The sequence below is a fragment of the Palaemon carinicauda genome, chromosome 23 (genome assembly GCF_036898095.1).
Source record: "Palaemon carinicauda isolate YSFRI2023 chromosome 23, ASM3689809v2, whole genome shotgun sequence".
In the NCBI taxonomy this organism is placed as follows: domain Eukaryota; kingdom Metazoa; phylum Arthropoda; class Malacostraca; order Decapoda; family Palaemonidae; genus Palaemon; species Palaemon carinicauda.
In genome coordinates, this window is record NC_090747.1 from 111,545,426 (window position 1) to 111,565,220 (window position 19,795).

The following is a 19,795-nucleotide window of genomic DNA, read 5'->3' on the forward strand; positions in this document are numbered from 1 at the left end:
GCTGAAGTTCCCCCTTAAAACCTGATTGATAAGCAGTTCACCATTGGCACTTTGTGTGTCTGAAAAATATAAATAGTTTAGATTAGAAATTACTATTTTTATCTGCGTTTATTGATTTATTTGTTTGTTTGTCTGTTAGCAGTGTTACGTCAAAACTCCTTGGCGGGTTTTCAACAAATTTTAACAACGGATATTAATATTATTATTATTATTATTATTATTATTACTACTACTATTATTATTATTATTATTATTGTTATTATTATTATTATTACTACTACTACTACTACTACTACTACTACTACTACTACTATTATTATTATTATTATTATTATTATTATTATTATTAAGCTCCGGAAGAAACCATTAAATTTTCAAGGTGATACGGATCAAGATCGCTAGTCTGTTTATTATTGTTGTTGTTTTACAGTATATTAATTCACAGTCAATATATGAAAAGGGGAGAGCAGGGTCCGTAGACTTATATAAACTGTTGATAATTTTCATTGGCGGAGGTCGGAAATCTCTTATTGTTCGTTTTACTTATTATTATTATTATTATTATTATTATTATTATTATTGTTATTATTACTCAAACCAGTTTTATAGCTAGACTGTTAGGGATTGTCCAAAGAATTTATCATTAGGTGCAATGAGAAAATTAAAACAAAGAGAGATTAGGGAACTTCGCCAACTAAGCGTAAATTAAAACCAATGAATTAGGAAGAAGGAGCCAGATAAAAAGCCTACAGTGAGTCGCACATGCTGTACTGTCAATGGTACTCCATATAGGGAAAGACCACAGATATTAAATGATACCTGTTTAGTCTTCAATGCAACCTATTTGAATTTAGATAAATTGCAAAAAACAATGGCATGATCCGTTTTTTTTTTTTATTTTTTTTTATATATATAAAGAAAAATATCTTTTTTTATTACATTTGAAAATAAAATCTTTGATATTCATAATTCGAAAACATTATTTTGTGCATAATTTCAATTGTTATTAAGTAAAATAAAAGTAAAATAATATCCAAATATATGCGAATATATCTTGTTTTTATCGTTATTCAGTGCATAATTTCAGTTGTTATTAAGGAAAATAAAAGCAAAATAATATCTAAAAATATGCGAATACTTCTTGTTTTTTCAGTCTATCTTATCGAAAAATAAAGAAATAAGCTTATACAAGGAATTTGATTATTCAAATAAGAAAAATGTGGAGATTTTGAGGAAAATAGACCAATATAAATTGAGGTAGAATTCTACATTAGTTTATTTCTTTCTTTTCAAATAAACTATACGAATTTCAATATAATATAAATTCGTTACTATTCAAAATTAGGCTGAAATACTCCCTATCCAAAAATGTCTGTATTTCCCAGTGAGGTCGCTAAATTTTTCTCATGATTTTGCCTTAACATTTGCCATAGAATCTTTTATAGAATATGACCAGTCATCATAATTCAATTACACACAATTCTATAACCAACCATTTTAATTGATGAAGAGTTCTCGAGGATTGTGAAAGATTATTCAGAAACTTACCTTTAAGAAGGAGAAAGAAGATGAGAAGATGCAGGAACAATGAATGGTAAATTGAACTTCTGGTTCTCCGTTGATCTTTTATCCATGCTGTCATAGTTGTAATTTGTCGAAGACCTGTGGGTAGAAGGTAGTATAGATAATTTAATTATTCAGGTTGTACAGTATTCTGATTTAAGATTTGCTTTTGATTGGCTTTATATATATATATATATATATATATATATATATATATATATATATATACAGTATATATATATATATATATATATATATATATATATATATATATATATATATATTTACATATATATATATGTATATATATATATATATATATATATATATATATATATATACATACACACATACACACATACATACATACACACACACTCACACACACCCCTTCTGAGGGTAGATACCTTAACGGGGTGAAAGGGTTTGTGAATCGTCATGAACACCAAACCTTTACTAAGCAGAGCCAACCATAATAGTTTGGTTTGCTGTTCGCCTTCAGACAAATCTCCCACCATTAACAATCCGCAGTGGCCAGCGTGGTGATGAAAAACTGGCCAAACCCCAGACATGAATATAAAACATGTCTGAGGCTTTTGTCCGGAAGTGGACTAGAAATGGCTGCAATTGTTTTTGTTGTTGTTGTTGTTGTTGTTGTGTGTGCGTATATATATATATATATATATATATATATATATATATATATATATATGTGTATATATATACATATATATATATATATATATATATATATATATATATATATATATATAGCCCATATATATATATATATATATATATATATATATATATATATATATATATATATATATATATATATACTTACCTGGCTTAAATCAGTCAGGAATGCAAAAACCATCTGCAGAAAGAAGAGACAGAAACACACTAGTCAGTAATCGACACAGGTTTCGAACCTTTATATCAAGATTATCTTTAATATATCATGAGATGACTAATAACTGATTCCGTTGAAGAATAGTTATCTTTAGACCGAAGTAACTTTTGCAGTAGATGGATCAGAGAAACCAAAAAGAATATTAATGTGACCCAGGTAAAAATTTGGTTATTTTGCACCCATGGTGACGAAATGCTTTTAATGAAGTTAGTATAATATTGTTCAGTTTTGAATCCTGACATTTTTCTTCCCTGAACGATGATGAATTTTATTCCTTCATCTTTCTTTGCTTGTTCTTATCTGCGTGTCCTTAGTAAAGGAAGTATTCATATTTCATTATCCCCCTTTTTTTGAAATTTCCAATTTATAATTTGACCTATTAGAAACGTCCGTGCCTGGTGATCTGCCGGACTGGAGTTCGAGTCCTGCTCAAGATCGATAGTTTCTTGTAGTGTTTACAACCTCACCATCATTGTGAGTTAAGGATGCGGGTTTTTTGGAGAGTCTATAGGTCTATCTGCTAATTCATCAACAGCCATTGCCTGCCCTTCCCTGGTCCTAGCTTAGATGGGCTAAGTTATCAGCAGCCATGGTCTGACCCTCTCTGGTCCTAGCTTGGGTGGAGAGGGGCTTTGGTGCTGATCATATGAATATATGGTCAGTCACCAGGTTAATGTCCGGCTAGTTAGAGCGTTGCACTGTCCCTTGCCTCTGCCATTCATGAGTAACCTTTAAACCTTCAGTAAAAGAAGCCCTGTCAGTAACGATCACAACATTGTCTGAATTTGCAGCAAATGTTTTTATGTTGAACAGGCTGACATAAGTCTTTTTATAGCATATATATGACATATCTGTTTTGATGTTGTTACTGTTTTTAGAATGATTTATTGTTAATTTTTCTCATCATTTATTTATTTCCTTATTTCCTTTTCTCACGGGGCTATTTTTCCTTGTTGGAGCCTTTCGGCTTATAGCATCTTGCTTTTCCAACTAGGGTTGTAGCTTGGATAATAATAATAATAATAATAATAATAATAATAATGAAGTATACTTTTATTCGTACAAAAAACCATTAATTCGTCTGGTTACATATTATTCTTAAACAGCCTTCAATATTGTCCTGTCCTTGCCTGCTCGCTTTTAGCAACTCAACATATAGACATTTCAGCACTCCATCGCAACGCTTTCAGTTCTCTCAGTAACTTCCACTGCATTAATAAAATTTACATTCAAGTATTTTTCACTCCTCAAGCGTCTGCATTTCCAAGAAATTTCTTAAAATGATTCCCTATTATAAAAAGAACAAAAAATCGAAGATGATTTTTAGATAAAAAAGTATAAAGTCAAATAAAAACTTCGAAAAAAAAAAGTATACAGTCAAATAAAAACTTCGAAACTGATTTTTAGAACAAAAACTATGAAGTCATTCAAGAAGCATATCCAAAATTTCAAAGCAAAGAATTCCTTTGAAAATTAAATATCGCGACTGAAACCGAATAGGAGATTATTGCTATTTTTTTCCAGTTTAAATGTCATATGACCAGTTTATTTTTACTCATTTAAATTCCATTTTACTCATCCATTCCTTTTGACTGTTAATGATAAATGAGATTATAAAAAGAATGACTTTACAAACTATTGGAACCTACTTTAGGCTCCAGAGCCTTTAAATAAGCGGCCCCGAGACTATATAATAAGCTCCCACGAAACATTCAAATGATTGAAGACATTAAGGCTTTCAAGAGGAAACTGAAGACTTTCTTACTTCATGAGTCTTTTGACAGTGACGATTTAACAATAAATGAAGAATATGAGACATGAAATGTTAAATACTGTGAACGAACAAGGTAAAACGACAGTGTAGGTCCTGTAGAGAATGGGGTTCCCCTGCTGTATGGGACCCGAAAAGCAGCCATCAAAGTAAAGTAAAGTAAAGTAAGTACATGATTCTGAGATAAGAAACGGGGAGTTAGATACGACAGATAAAAATGTGAATGAGTATAATCATACGTATAGGAATGAATTTGTTATATGCATGATTGGTAGTTGTGTAAAAGCAGTGAATTTAATTTGCTCAAGTGATAGCTTCCATGTGTGGTGCGCTGATAAAAATGGGCCGTACAAAAAGAAAGAAAAAAAAACACGATAAAAATTCTGGAATACATGTTGCCATGTATTTACCGTTTTAAAAACAAATATATTGACGTTAAGGAGTGAAAGATAATAACAAAGTAGGGTAAAAATTACTGTTGCCTGTATTTACTGAAATACAGCGAGGAACTATATTTTTAATGAGAATTTCTGATTAAAATTGCTGTTTTTTAACAGTAGAATTTCTGGCCCAGTTGTAATTTTATGTCATCTTATATATGACCCTGAAAAAATTGTAGTTTACTAAGGTTTGTTGTTTCTTTATCTGGTCCACCATTCGCGCAAAGTGTTGCTTTAGGACCATTTATTTAGATCTTGACTCTATATTATTTTTTTACCATTTCAAATGTAAGAGATTACCCATAATGCCATTCCAGTCTGCTTGAGATTATATATACATATACATATATATATATATATATATATATATATATATATATATATATATATATATATATATATGTGTGTGTTTGTGTGTGTGTGTGTGTGTGTATTGTGTGTATATATATATATATATATATATATATATATATATATATATTATATACATATATATATATATATATATTTATATGTATATATATATATATATATATATATATATAAATATATATGTATGTATACACACACACACACACACATATATATATATATATATATATATGTATATGTATATATATATATATATATATATATATATATATATATATATATATATATATATATATATATACATACACACATATGTATATATATATATATATATATATATATATATATATATATGTGTATATATATATATAAATATATATATATATATATCTATATATATATATATATATATATATATATATATATATATATATATATATATATATATAACATGAGTATGACACATCAGGGACACGCTGTTCAGTCTTCACTACTAATCAAATGAAGGCACAATCAGATGTCCCAACTGGAGAACAAACTCTAATTAACCCTAATTATTAAAACGTCAGTGGAGGAAGTGTATAATAGGGCTAAGCAGTTATCAGACCTGTGAGTAGCTTCACTTATGAATTTCTCACAGCCTGATTCAGAGGCAAAGTTCAAAGCTCTTAAACCATGGCGATCAGTAGGAGAAACAGAATTTAATCAATCCATATTGTGAGCGTTGAAATCACAAACATGAACAAAAAGGTCTTTCTATCATCTTGTATCTTAGCCATAATGTTAGGAAGGCAATCGAAGATAGAATCATCCATGTCTGGATTCCTATAGACCCAACATAAATAAAAGTTATGATTGTTTAACACTTTTTAAATTTAAAATATTCAGCATTTTTTTATTTCTATCTTTATAATCTTTATACTTAAAAAATCATAGTACTTTATTTCAATATTACCAACCTCTGTAGTAGACTACCGCCATTTTTATAACTCAGTACCATCTCAAGATGATCTTGTGATATCCGTCACGTACACAAAACGTGCTCCATCTTATCGTAAACCTATTATGTGCTCTTAATATGATAAGCCTATCGGATTTCGGGGTCACATTCGTGAATGGATGGGAAGTCCCACCATAGCAAGTTTCTTGACTATAATAGTTTTTATCTTTACATCAGGGATAAACTTTGGAAAATATTTTAACCGCTGCAGCAATATATCACCATTTTCAGTATGATCATCAACATCATCTATTACGGATATTGACGCAATAACATAATTATCTTATTATTATTATTATTATTATTATTATTATTATTATTATTATTATTATTATTATTATTGGCCTACCCTACCGGCAACATTGCCATAAAATCAGGAATTTATTAAATTGTAACCCCCTTTTCCTTCGTCTGTATTATTTGATAACACATTGTAAATCATTTCACAGAAACCTTATTCCAATTCCTGAAATATATTCTTAATCTTTAAATTGTTAATTATTATTATGTAATAAACAGAAAAACATCCCTTTACAAACGTCAAATCCATGTGATGTGTTCGGGTCAAAGATTAATATTTATCATAATCATGAAAGTCCTTTTCGATATTAAGTATTTTTATTTAAATATATTTGAGGATTTAATATTATAGCTAAAATAAGAGCATAACTTCATCTATTTGTCGATTATAAGAGAAAATATGAATTAATTTTATTATAAAATAAATAGAAAATATCACTTTACAAACGTCAAATCCATGTGATGTGTTCGGGTCAGAGATTAATATTTATAATGATTATGAAAGTTCTTTACGATAATAAGTCTTTTTATTTAGATATATTTGAGAATTTTATATTATGTTTGAAATAAGAACATAACTTCATCTACTTTTTACTTATAAGAGAAAATATTAATTAATTTTAGCATGCAAGTGAAGCCGTAGCCAACATCAGTGAATCGGACACATTTATTGTACGCACACTCGGCAACAGACCAAAACATTGATGGAGATTCACAACGTTGTAATTTGGAAATTATCAATTTTAATTTGATCTATTGTGACATTATTTCTGTAATAAGTGAATCCAAAAGAATGGAATCCGACAAACACTTAAGTCCGTTTGTATATTGGGCACAAACTGATTCTACCATAACTTTGAGGATTGAATTGAGAAATGTTCAGGTAGATATAAGCGGTACGATTTGGTGCCTAGTATTTTCGTTATATTTAGGTTTTATAATTGAAATTTATTTAAAGCATGTTAGACGAAATGTTACCATATATATAGACCGTGGGCAAGGATAGTTCTTAGTGTGTTTGTAGTCTAGATAGGTTACGGTAGGCTGTAGGCTAGTATACGATAGTGGACCGGTAAAATTATAGTTTAGGACGGGACAAACTTAGTCCTAGGCTAATCGTTATCAATAATTTAGACCTTTTTCAGGTCCTAGAGTATTGAAATGAACCGACTACAGCCTAATATGGTATCGGTACCCAATGCTCTGTCAAAAGCAACGCAACCTAACTTAAATTAACTGGCTGTTATAATGTATTCCTAGCCCCATTCACTAGCCAGTTCCAAAATACCTCATAACCCCCAATATCTGTAGACAACCTTATTTGCCCTGGTACTGCTGCTAGCAAACTATGATACCTCCCATTTCTTTGTAAGTCAACTTTGAATGCCTGGTTAGCGTGAAGGTAGAATTTTTATCTGCCAAACTACTTGGCGACGGGGCTGATGCACGTAGAGCAACATTTACCGCTTGCCAGAGTGGGCAAAGGAGATAAATTTCAAATTGAAGTGAGGCAAGCCACATCAAAGCAAAGACCAGTAAGATAATAATCAAGTGTTAGTTGTTGTTGACCAACATGAGCGTAAATACTTTTCATTGTGTGCGTTGACGAGAGACCCGATTAAGGAGAATTCCTATTTTCTATGCGGGCGGCATTCCTGGTAACCCAGTGATCTGCTCGTTTTCAAGTGCCTTATCCTTATTCATTGGTCATTGTAATATTTTGATAAAAAATTAGGTAAAATTATACTGTTTTTCTGATATCTTAGTGTTGTCAGGTGTGCAAAGAATAGGCCATACTATTCAGTATATGTGTAGGCAAAGGAAAGATATGACGTAACCAGAGAGGGATCTAGTGTAGTACTATCTGGCCAAATAACACAGTAGTTGTTATAGCTCAACTGGTGGCTGGTGCCTTGACTTTTGGTTTTATGCTTAAGTAAAAAACCCAGAACCTGTTGGTCTATGACCTCAGACTTGAGATCGTCATTTCATCCTCACAGACATAACCAGCAGGAATCTAGGCAAGAAAGTATACTCATGTCCTGTGAAGGACTAGTGGTGCTATCTAAAGAGAACTCTGCAAATCTAGCCTGAGTGCTGGAGAGACTTTTATTAGCACCGTGTAGTAGGAGATGAAGGCAGGGGTTTGGAAATGCAAGACTGCCTTTGCATTTAATCTGAAGCAGTTTACCCATTGGTCTTTGGACACTTTTCTTCTAGGTTCTTTCATGGCTACTCACAGGTTGTGTAACCAGCCCATTGTCTTCACAAGACAGAAAGCATGTTGTCAAAGCTTTTGTACTTAATTTTTCATCACCTCTCCTGGGGCTGTAGCAACCGCTACCGTTAAGTGCTGAATTGGAAGTTTTCAATATTAAACTTACCCGATAATCATGTAGCTGTCAACTCCGTTGCCCGACAGAATTCTATGGAGGGATACGCCAGCTATCACAATACTAGAAGGGGGTGTACTTACCAGCGCCACCTGTGGCCAGGTACTATAGTACTTCTTGTTGACACCTCCTCAATTTTTCCTCTGTCGTGCTTCCGGCAAGACGTTCTGGGATACGCTTATGATCTTCGAGTATTTTCACGGCTTTTGGTGAAGTATTCTCTCAGATTTCGGCTGTCGCTTTACTGGAAAACTTCTATATTAGCTTAGATAGCTATTATTTAGTCCTGATTAACGGTTAACGATCTTTTGCTTGATTTTGAAACCCCACTTGGCTAACTCTTTTGATTCAAGATGTCTGACATTTCACAAGCCCCCACCCATAGACGATGTAGGTCTTGTAATAGGCGTATTCCGAAGGCCTCGGTAGATCCTCACACCGCTTGTTCTGACTGTAGGGAAAGGCCCTGTCAGTTAGAAGATCGATGTGAGGAATGCGCCGGACTTTCGGAACTTGATTTTGTCCGTCTTCTTAAGTATTCAACCAAGTTAGAGAGAGAGAGAGTTAGGAGGAGTTCTTCTCACTCTTCACTTTTTTCCTCACCTCATGATCCCCTACCTTTTCCTACCCCTGTAGTGGCTACCCCCGAACCTACTATTTGCCCTCAGCCTGATATGTCTGTTGTTTTGCGTGCCATTCAGGCCTTAGGTGACAAAGTAGAGTCAGTGGTTAGTGATCATAAGTCTCTTATGGCCGAAGTCAAGGAACTTAAGGTCAAGAGTGCAGTGGGTGGTATTAGTGCCAGTGCTGTGACGAGTGCTAGTGTCAGTGCAGTGCCAAGTGTTAGTGTCAGTGTCAGTGTGGTGCGTGAGGATACTTCTGTGCGTGCCAGTCGTCCTCCCAGTCCGGGACCTCTTGCAAGCTCCCAAGCCCAGGGGAGAAGCAATGTCGAAGGGCAAAAGGGTTCGGCAGGCCTTGATCGGCGCACAGAAGTATCCTCGGTGGTTGCGGGCGTGTCTTCCAGAGACCGTCACTCCCACCTGCAGACGATTGAGCCCGTCTTTTACTCGTCTGCTGATCAATTGTCAGGGAAGAAACGCTGGACTCAGGTCTCAAGACCACTCAAACGCAGAGTCCAGACCTCAAGAACTCAACCGGGCTGCAGTCATTGGATCAGCTCTGACTCGCCGCAGTCATCAGTTGAATGCACTCCGCCTAAGAGGAGTAAGGTTCTGCCGCAACAGATCTCTGCTGTTAAGGCTTTACCTCAGCAGACCTTAGTGTCTGCCGACCCCAAGTTGACTCTACTGCAGTCCATGCAGTCACAACTTGCGGTCTTGATGCGTGAGTGTCAGGCTGAGAAGGTTACACCTCCTCCTGCGATCGCTCCGCCTGACCGCAGTACTGCCTGCCAGGCGTACGATGTTGAGGCTCCTCAGGATACCTTACCACGTTCTGAGTTTACTGTTTCCAGTGGTGTGCAGCTCCCTCCGCCTTCCTTAAGGCAACCTCAGCAATGGGAACAGGAAGCTTATACCTTACTTCCTCCGCTTCCACTTGCAGTTCCACCAGTGAGGCAACACTCTCTTGAGGTACAACAACCTCTCCCATCCATGAGTCAGTCTCCTCAGCTCTCGCTGCAGCGAGCTCAACCCTCCTCAAGGCAAGCACCTCAACACCTTAGCCTTGCGCCTCAGGAACCTCAACTCGCGAGACAATTACTGCGTTCTGCGCAGCCACTACCTCATCGCTCACACCTCAGGAACCTCAACTCGTTCCTCAGGAACTTGCTACTGCGCATCCGCCAACCACTCAGCAAGCGCAACCCTTGAGTTCAGACACTCATGCCAGGAGTCAGCCTCCTCCACCCATGCGCCTACCTTCTGCTACTTCTTTTGATCAGCCTTTGCAGACTGAGCCTCAGGTGTTCCCTCAACAGAGTCTTGAAGAGGAAACCTCAAATATTGTTGTTCCAGCTCGTGCTGACTCTGCTGTTCAGCATACCTTACCGATCTCTTCGCTACACTCTGGTGATGAGGTGTCTGATGATGAGGCTGCACACCTGGATCCCTCATCAGACGTGGATGAATCCAAGTCTTCTCCACCTTCTATTGACTTTCGTAAGGTCTTGGCTCTTTTTAGGGAGGTATACCCAGACCACTTTGTCTCTGCTATTCCCCGCTCTCCGCCATCTGAGTTTTCGCTGGGCATGCAGCCAGCTAAGTCTACTTATACTAAGCTTGTCTTAGCAAGGTCCTCTAAGAGAGCGTTAAGGATTTTAGGGGAGTGGTTGCAGTCTAAGCAACAACTTGGAAAGACTTCGTTCATGTTTCCTCCGACTAAGCTCACTTCTAAAGCGGGCGTTTGGTATGCCACAGGAGAGGAACCAGGCTTGGGAGTACCTGCCTCTGCCCAGGCTGACTTCTCAAGTCTGGTAGACTCTCCTCGTAGAACAGCAATGAGGCGCTCTAAGGTTTGCTGGACCTTCTCAGACCTTGATCACTTCCTGAAGGGTGTTTTTAGAGCATTTGAGATGTTCAACTTCCTAGACTGGTGCCTGGGGGCCCTCAGCAAGAAGACCTCCCCTGCGGACAAGGATTCTGCCATGCTCTTAATGTCCTGCATGGATAAGGCCATTAGAGATGGATCTGGCGAGCTTGCTTCGATGTTTGTGTCAGGGGTTCTTAAGAAAAGGGAGCAGCTTTGTACCTTCCTTTCCTCCAGCATCACACCTTGTCAGAGGTCTCAACTCCTTTTCGCTCCGCTCTCGAAGTTCCTTTTTCCCGAAGAGCTTGTTAAGGACTTGTCTGCTGCCCTGATACAAAAGGACACACATGATCTTGTGGCCTCATCGGCTCGTAAGACTAAGGTTGCTACCTCAGTCCCCAGGACTTATCGCACTCCAGTGGCTGATACTCCTGCTACGAGGTTCATACCGCCCTTTCGTGGTAGAGCCCCCAGCCGAGGAAGCTCCCGTCCAGACTCTTCTAGGAGCAAGTCTAGGAAAAGTTCCAAGGCTTCTAAAGGAAAAAACTGACTCTCCGCATCTCCAGACAGCAGTAGGAGCCAGACTCAAGATCTTCTGGCAAGCCTGGGAAAAGAGAGGTGCAGACGCCCAGTCTGTCAGTTGGCTGAGGGAGGGTTACAGGATACCATTCTGCCGCAAACCCCCTCTGACCACATCTCCCATCAACCTCTCTCCCAACTACAAAGAAGAGGACAAGAGGCTAGCGTTGCACCAGGAGGTGTCGCTCCTTGTACAGAAGAAGGCAGTGGTTATAGTCCGGGACCATCAATCCCCGGGCTTCTACAACCGTCTCTTTCTGGTGGCCAAGAAGACAGGAGGTTGGAGACCGGTGCTGGACGTCAGCGCGCTCAATGCGTATGTCACCAAGCAGACGTTCACGATGGAGACGACGAAGTCGGTCCTAGCAGCGGTCAGGCAGGAGGACTGGATGGTCTCGTTGGACCTGAAAGATGCCTACTTTCACGTTCCTATTCATCCAGACTCCCAACCTTTCCTGAGATTCGTTTTTGGAAAGGTTGTCTACCAATTCCAAGCCCTGTGTTTTGGCCTAAGCACAGCTCCTATGGTGTTTACGCATCTGATGAGGAATATAGCAAAATTCCTCCACTTATCGGACATCAGAGCCTCCCTTTACTTAGACGACTGGCTGTTGAGAGCCTCCACGAGTCGTCGCTGTCTGGAGAGTCTCCACTGGACTTTGGACTTAATCAAAGAACTGGGTCTGTTAGTCAACATAGAAAAGTCTCAGCTCATTCCCTCCCAATCCATTGTGTACCTGGGAATGGAGATTCGGAGTCAGGATTTTCGGGCTTTTCCATCGGCCCCAAGGATAAGCCAAGCCCTAGATTGCATCATGAGCATGCTGAAGAGGAGCAGTTGCTCGGTGAGACAGTGGATGAGTCTCACAGGGACCCTTTCATCGCTGGCCCTGTTTGTCGAGCTAGGGAGACTCCACCTCCGCCCTCTTCAATTCCATCTTGCAGCTCATTGGGACAAGGGTTTGACTCTCGAAGCAGTCTCTATCCCAGTCACCAAAGAGATGAAGACCACTCTCTTGTGGTGGAAGACCAATCTCCTTCTCAGGGAGGGCCTATCGTTGGCTATTCAGACCCCCAATCTTCATCTCTTCTCAGATGCATCGGACTCGGGCTGGGGTGCGACCTTGAACGGACAGGAATGCTCGGGAACGTGGAACGAGGAACAGGGAACGCTCCACATCAACTGCAAGGAGCTACTAGCAGTTCATTTAGCCCTGCTGAACTTCAAGTCCCTCCTGCTAGGCAAGGTGGTGGAGGTGAACTCAGACAACACCACAGCCTTGGCTTACATCTCCAAGCAAGGAGGGACCCATTCGAGGAGCCTATACGAGATCGCAAGGGACCTCCTCATTTGGTCAAGAAGTCAAAACCTCACTTTAGTCACGAGGTTCATTCAGGGCAACATGAACGTCTCAGCAGATCGCCTAAGCAGAAGGGATCAGGTCATTCCCACGGAATGGACCCTCCACAAGAGTGTGTGCAACAGACTTTGGACCTTGTGGGGTCAGCCTACCATAGATCTGTTTGCCACCTCCATGACCAAGAGACTTCCGCTGTACTGTTCCCCAGTTCCAGACCCAGCAGCAGTTCATGTGGATGCTTTTCTGCTGAACTGGTCCCATCTCGACCTTTACGCATTTCCACCGTTCAAGATAATAAACAAAGTCCTTCAGAAGTTCATCTCGCACGAAGGGACACGGCTGACGCTGGTTGCTCCCCTTTGGCCTGCAAGAGAATGGTTCACTGAGGTACTTCAATGGCTAGTCGACGTCCCCAGGACTCTCCCTCTAAGAGTGGACCTTCTACGTCAACCTCACGTAGACAGGTTGCACCCAAACCTCCACGCTCTTCGGCTGACTGCCTTCAGACTGTCGAAAGATTCGCTAGAGCTAGAGGCTTTTCGAAGGAGGCAGCCAGCGCGATTGCCAGAGCAAGAAGGGTTTCCACTCGTAGAGTCTACCAATCTAAGTGGGAAGTCTTCCGGAGCTGGTGTAGAGCCAATGCAGTATCCTCTACCAATACCTCTGTGACCCAAATAGCTGACTTCCTATTACATCTTAGGAATGAGAGATCCCTTTCAGCCCCTACGATTAAAGGGTACAGGAGTATGTTGGCTTCAGTTCTCCGCCACAGAGGTTTGGACCTTTCTTCCAACAAGGACCTTCAAGACATCCTTAAGTCTTTTGAGACTTCTAAAGAGCGTCGTCTATCCACTCCAGGCTGGAACCTAGACGTAGTCTTAAGGTTCCTTATGTCACCTAGGTTCGAACCTCTCCAGTCAGCTTCCTTCAAGGACCTTACCCTCAAGACTCTTTTTCTCGTCTGCCTTGCAACAGCTAAGAGAGTCAGTGAGGTTCATGCCTTCAGCAAGAACATTGGTTTCACGACCGAATCTGCAACATGTTCTTTTCAGCTCGGATTCTTAGCTAAGAATGAACTTCCTTCACGTCCTTGGCCTAGATCGTTTGAAATACCTAGCCTCTCCAACATGGTAGGTAACGAGCTAGAGAGAGTTCTTTGCCCTGTCAGAGCTCTCAAGTATTATCTTAATAGGTCTAAACCTATTCGAGGACAGTCAGAAGCCTTATGGTGTGCCATCAAGAAACCTTCGAGGCCCATGTCCAAGAACGGGGTTTCGTATTATATAAGGCTTCTGATTAGAGAAGCCCATTCTCACTTAAAGGAGGAAGACCTTGCGTTGCTGAAGGTAAGGACCCACGAAGTAAGAGCCGTAGCTACTTCGATGGCCTTTAATAAAAACCGTTCTCTGCAGAGCATAATGGATGCAACCTATTGGAGGAGCAAGTCAGTGTTTGCATCATTTTATCTTAAAGATGTCCAGTCTCTTTACGAGAACTGCTACACCCTGGGACCATTCGTAGCAGCGAGTGCAGTAGTAGGTGAGGGCTCAGCCACTACATTCCCTTAATCCCATAACCTTTTTTAACCTTTCTCTTGAATGCTTTTATTGTTGTTTTTATGGTTGTTACGGTAGGCTAAGAAGCCTTCCGCATCCTTTTGATTTGGCGGGTGGTCAATTCATTCTTGAGAAGCGCCTGGGTTAGAGGTTGTGTAGAGGTCCTTTAGTAGGGGTTGCAGCCCTATATACTTTAGCACCTTTGAGTTGATTCAGCCTCCAAGAGGAACGCTGCGCTCAGTAAGGAAGACGAACTTAAAAAAGAGGCAGAGTAACGGTTCAATTCGACTTCCTTACCAGGTACTTATTATTTCATTATTTGAGATAACTGTTATATGAAATATGGGATACTTAGCTATCCTTTAATCTTGTACACTGGTTTTCACCCACCCCCCTGGGTGTGAATCAGCTACATGATTATCGGGTAAGTTTAATATTGAAAAATGTTATTTTTATTAGTAAAATAAATTTTTGAATATACTTACCCGATAATCATGATTTAATTGACCCTCCCTTCCTCCCCATAGAGAACCAGTGGACCGAGGAAAAATTGAGGAGGTGTCAACAAGAAGTACTATAGTACCTGGCCACAGGTGGCGCTGGTAAGTACACCCCCTTCTAGTATTGTGATAGCTGGCGTATCCCTCCATAGAATTCTGTCGGGCAACGGAGTTGACAGCTACATGATTATCGGGTAAGTATATTAAAAAATTTATTTTACTAATAAAAATAACATTTTGATGCTGGTAAGCTTGATAACCTAGTTATCTTTCTTAATAGATAACATCATTGAAGAAGTAACTCCATCCTCCTTTAACATTAGGGAAGAAGATGGTCATTGTATACCAAACCCATTTTTTGTAGTAGAGCTGGTCTTATATTGTTCAACAACATCACTCCCATTCAGAGGAATGGTTTCTTTCATAAACCAGTGCTGGCCCAGGCTTTAACAGCTTCTATGTACAGTCCATACCTAAAATTAACATAGATGTTATTAGTCCTCTTCCTCACTCCCGTATTGGTCCAAGAAGAGGATACTTCAAGGAAAGATGAAGAACCTTCCAGTTTGGTTCTCAGGAACAGTTTAATACCTAGGAGTGAATCTCCTACTTAAAGGACAACATGTTTGTATCCACATTGGAACTGATATAAAATTTCAAGTCCTTTGTATTTTTCCTAGCAATGCAAAGTAGAATCCTGTAAGTTAAACTCGCCCTCTCCGGCACTCTTCTCAGTCCATTCCAGCATGCTTTGAACTATCTCCGTTTTAAAGTACTTAAGAAAAATACAAATTACTTTTGGATTTGATATATTTAGATGGAATAAATCACTACATAATGCCAGAACATAACCAGCAGTGAGAATAATCTATGGTTCATTTCTGATTCAACTAAGGAAATATTTAACAAAAAATAAAATGGCATCAAAAGGATGTATCCTAACCTCTTATGTTAGTACACATGTATAATTTGAATGTGATAATTTTTTTTATATCAACAAAACTGCCAGTTGCAATCTTTAAGTATTTTTTATATACATTTACTTATTTCAGAGTCCAAACGTAGATCTTCAGACTGAAACTCTGTCCTTCAACGCTGTTGGGAATGGCGCACAAGGGGAAAGAAATTATGGGCTGAATTTAAGATTTTTCAAAAGCATTGATACAGATGTAAGTAGCCTTATTCATTTCTTTATATACCTTATAAAATTATATTTTGATTTGGCCTTCGCTAATGTTTCTTTAATATTTATTCATAATGATGCTGAATGTTTCCCAGATTTACGAGTGTTGTTGCATGAACACTCTCTCTCTCTCTCTCTCTCTCTCTCTCTCTCTCTCTCTCTCTCTCTCTCTCTCTCTCTCTCTCTCTCTCTCTCTCTCTCTCTCTCTCTCTCTCTCACACATATACAGAAGTAGCTGATTTGTGTAACATTTAATCATAGCGATTGGTAGGCCATCAATATTTAAGGAACTGCTAATATATCAAACTAGTAATTGCATGTTAACAAATAATGAAATGCTTTACTATACTTCCTGATTTGCTTTTTTTTACATTCTTTATTGTAGAAGTTAAGTACAGTACAGATAATTTTGAAGAGGATGGAAAAGCCTCTCATTTCAGGCTTATTTGGATCTTAATATTTCTGTCAATACTGTAATGTTTGGTACTGATATTATCTTAAGCTGGCCTCAATCATATATCCAATTTCTCGTTTTTATTTTTTTAAATGAGGACTAAAAACCAGAGCAAGACCAATATTAATTGGAGAGTTAGAAAAAGATAAAAGGGAATGTGAAAATTAAAGGATGAAGGAAAAAGAAATGGACATGGTAATTCATGCTTTTTTATCATATCTTTTCACATGACTGAAATATTCCATATAATCCAGCAATGTATTACGGCTTAAGGTGATAATCCTGGTGATGAACTTAAAAAAAGAGGAGACACTTTGTAATGGCCAAGATGATTTCAAGGCTAAGAGATAAGATCACCCAGGACTTACATGCTAAGTCTATATGAATGCTATTTGATGAAAACCTTGTGGTGTAGGTAGTCATTGGAGCCAACTTTATAGTACAGGGTAACCCATTCTGATGAAACATGGCTAGATTTCTGAGAAGTTAAATTATAAGTCAAGTCTAACTGGGAACAAGTCCAGTTGCCTAAAAGTCAAACTCACATACATATAGGAAAAATTAGGGTCATAAAAATTAATTTAATGCTTTGCACACTTGTCAATTATTGTTGGTTTAGGACTTTACTCCTTCACAAGCCTTTTAAATAGCAGAGAAATTACTCATTTTGCATAAACTGATAGCAATGAAAGTTAGTATGATTTAGGAGTTATTTTTGTGATTTCTTAAATAATTTTAGTGAAGGATGAAATACACTAATTGAGAGATTTGAAGTATTAATATGAGTGCCAATGCGATTGAATTGGGACAATTTGAGCTTTTTTTTACTGTTTGAGAAACTACAATTAATTACATTTGCATTAACCATTTATAGTACATCATTATTTTGAAAATAATAACATTTTCAATATTAAACTTACCCGATAATCATGTAGCTGTCAACTCTGTTGCCCGACAGAATTCTACGGAAGGGATACGCCAGCGATCGCTATACAAGAGGGGGGTGTACTCACAAGCGCCACCTGTGGCCAGGTACTGCAGTACTTCTTGTTGACACCACTTCAATTTTTCCTCTGTCGTGCTTCCGGCAAGACGTTCATGGATACGCTTATAATTTTGGAGTCTTGTTCACGGTTTTTGGTGAAGTATTGCTCTAAGATTTCAGCTTTCGCTATTCAGGAAGTTTTATTATTAGCTTAGCTAGCTTTTGGAATTAATTTGATTAATTATGGTGACGAAGAGAGTATGAACTCTCTTTCACCTTTAAATGGCCGACCCTTCCCTTAGACGGAAGTGTTGGTGTCTAAGAGAGTATAGACTCTCTTTCTTAATTTTGCTTAACAAAAGTTATAGATTTATTTTATATCTCTCCGCCTTTTATAGGCCTCTTCGATTAACTTCCTTTTATTATAAAATTATTAAAATTAATTTTTATATTTGTTTATATTCGACCTTTCCTAATAGTAGGCGGTCTTTTCTTGTACCGAAGTTAATTAACATTGAGCCCGTCATTTCGGTTTTACCTGTTAACATATTATGCTATTTTAATGTTTTTGAAAGAATTCCTTTGATAGTCTCGTACTGTTTTCAAAGTTGAACTAACGTTTTGTTTTGTCTCTGCAGTTGTTGACGTTTCAGAACGTTCAACTTGCGCTCTATCGTTACGATAGAGAGAGAATTTTCACGGTGTCACGTTGCAGTAAGAGTAACCGTGTCTAGCGTTTTGTTCATTCTTTCTTAACTTAATGGTTTTAATTCTATAAAGGAACTTTTCATTTTGGGAAATATTTTCCTTTAATAATAATATGTTTTAACGATATATATGATTGGGCTCTTCTCTCAGGTTCTAAGTCAAGAGAGAGAGAGAGAGAGAGAGAGAGAGATAGAGACGGAGGGAGAAAGAGGAGGATAAACGTTTCGTTCAAGCGAGTAACGTTGTTATCGTTTTTGCTCTTCTCCCTAGTCTCAGTAGGGGAAGAAGGTAAACGTTTCTAGAGTTTTTCTTGTTCTCAAGCTTTATGCGGTGAGAGATTTTAAGCGTAGTTTATTTGATCTAGTGTTTAGTCTCTTTCCAGCCACTGAATTATTTATCTTTCATTAGATTTTTCTGTTACATTGTAATTCTGTTTTCGCAATTACTAACTTTTGAGAAAGGATAGAATTGCGTGTTTCAGGTACAAACCACTTAAAGTTTCGAGTTCAGTGAAATAAGTGCAAACAGAAAATCAAAAGTGATAAGTGATTAGCGCAAAGTGTGTCAGTGTTGTGCGTGAGGGTACTTCTGTGCGTGCCAGTCGTCCTCCCAGTCCGGGACCTCTTGCAAGCTCCCAAGCCCAGGGGAGAAGCAATGTCGAAGGGCAAAAGGGTTCGGCAGGCCTTGATCGGCGCACAGAAGTATCCTCGGTGGTTGCGGGCGTGTCTTAAGAGACCGTCACTCCCACCCGCAGACGATTGAGCCCTTATTTTGCTCGTCTGCAGAAGAAATTTCGGGGAGAAAACGCTGGTCTCAGGTCTCAAGACCTCTTAAACGTAAAGTCCAGACCTATGCCAGACGTATGAAGTTAGAGTTCAACAACCCGGATGCAGTCATTGGGTTAGCTCTGACTCTCCTCAGTCATCAGGTGACTGCACACCTCCTAAGAGAGGTAAGGCGATGCCACAACAGACCTTATCGTCTGTTGATCCCAAGACGACTTTGCTGCAGTCCATGCAGTCGCAGCTTGGGGTCTTAATGCGTGAGTTTCAGGCTGAGAAGGTTACACCTCCTCCTGCGAACGCTCCGCCTCTCCGCAGTCCAGTCTGCCAGGCGTACGAAGTTGAGGTTCCTCAGGCTACCTTACCGCGTTCTGAGTTGCCAGTTACCAGCGGTGTGCAGCAACCTCCGCCTCCTCCTGCGAGAGCTCCGCCTCACCGCAGTCCA

General features: G+C 38.5%; 1 protein-coding gene across 1 annotated transcript in view; it reads left to right on the forward strand.

The window, feature by feature from the left end:
- Positions 1 to 7,031: 7,031 nt before the first annotated feature.
- The window catches only part of Hacd2 (3-hydroxyacyl-CoA dehydratase 2), a 46,334-nt gene continuing 33,570 nt past the window's right edge, over positions 7,032 to 19,795 (forward strand). The window contains exons 1-2 of the mRNA XM_068347387.1: positions 7,032 to 7,245; positions 16,291 to 16,407. Coding sequence (XP_068203488.1) covers positions 7,156 to 7,245; positions 16,291 to 16,407 — 207 coding nt within the window. The 5' untranslated portion in view covers positions 7,032 to 7,155. The remainder of the gene's footprint in view (positions 7,246 to 16,290; positions 16,408 to 19,795) is intronic.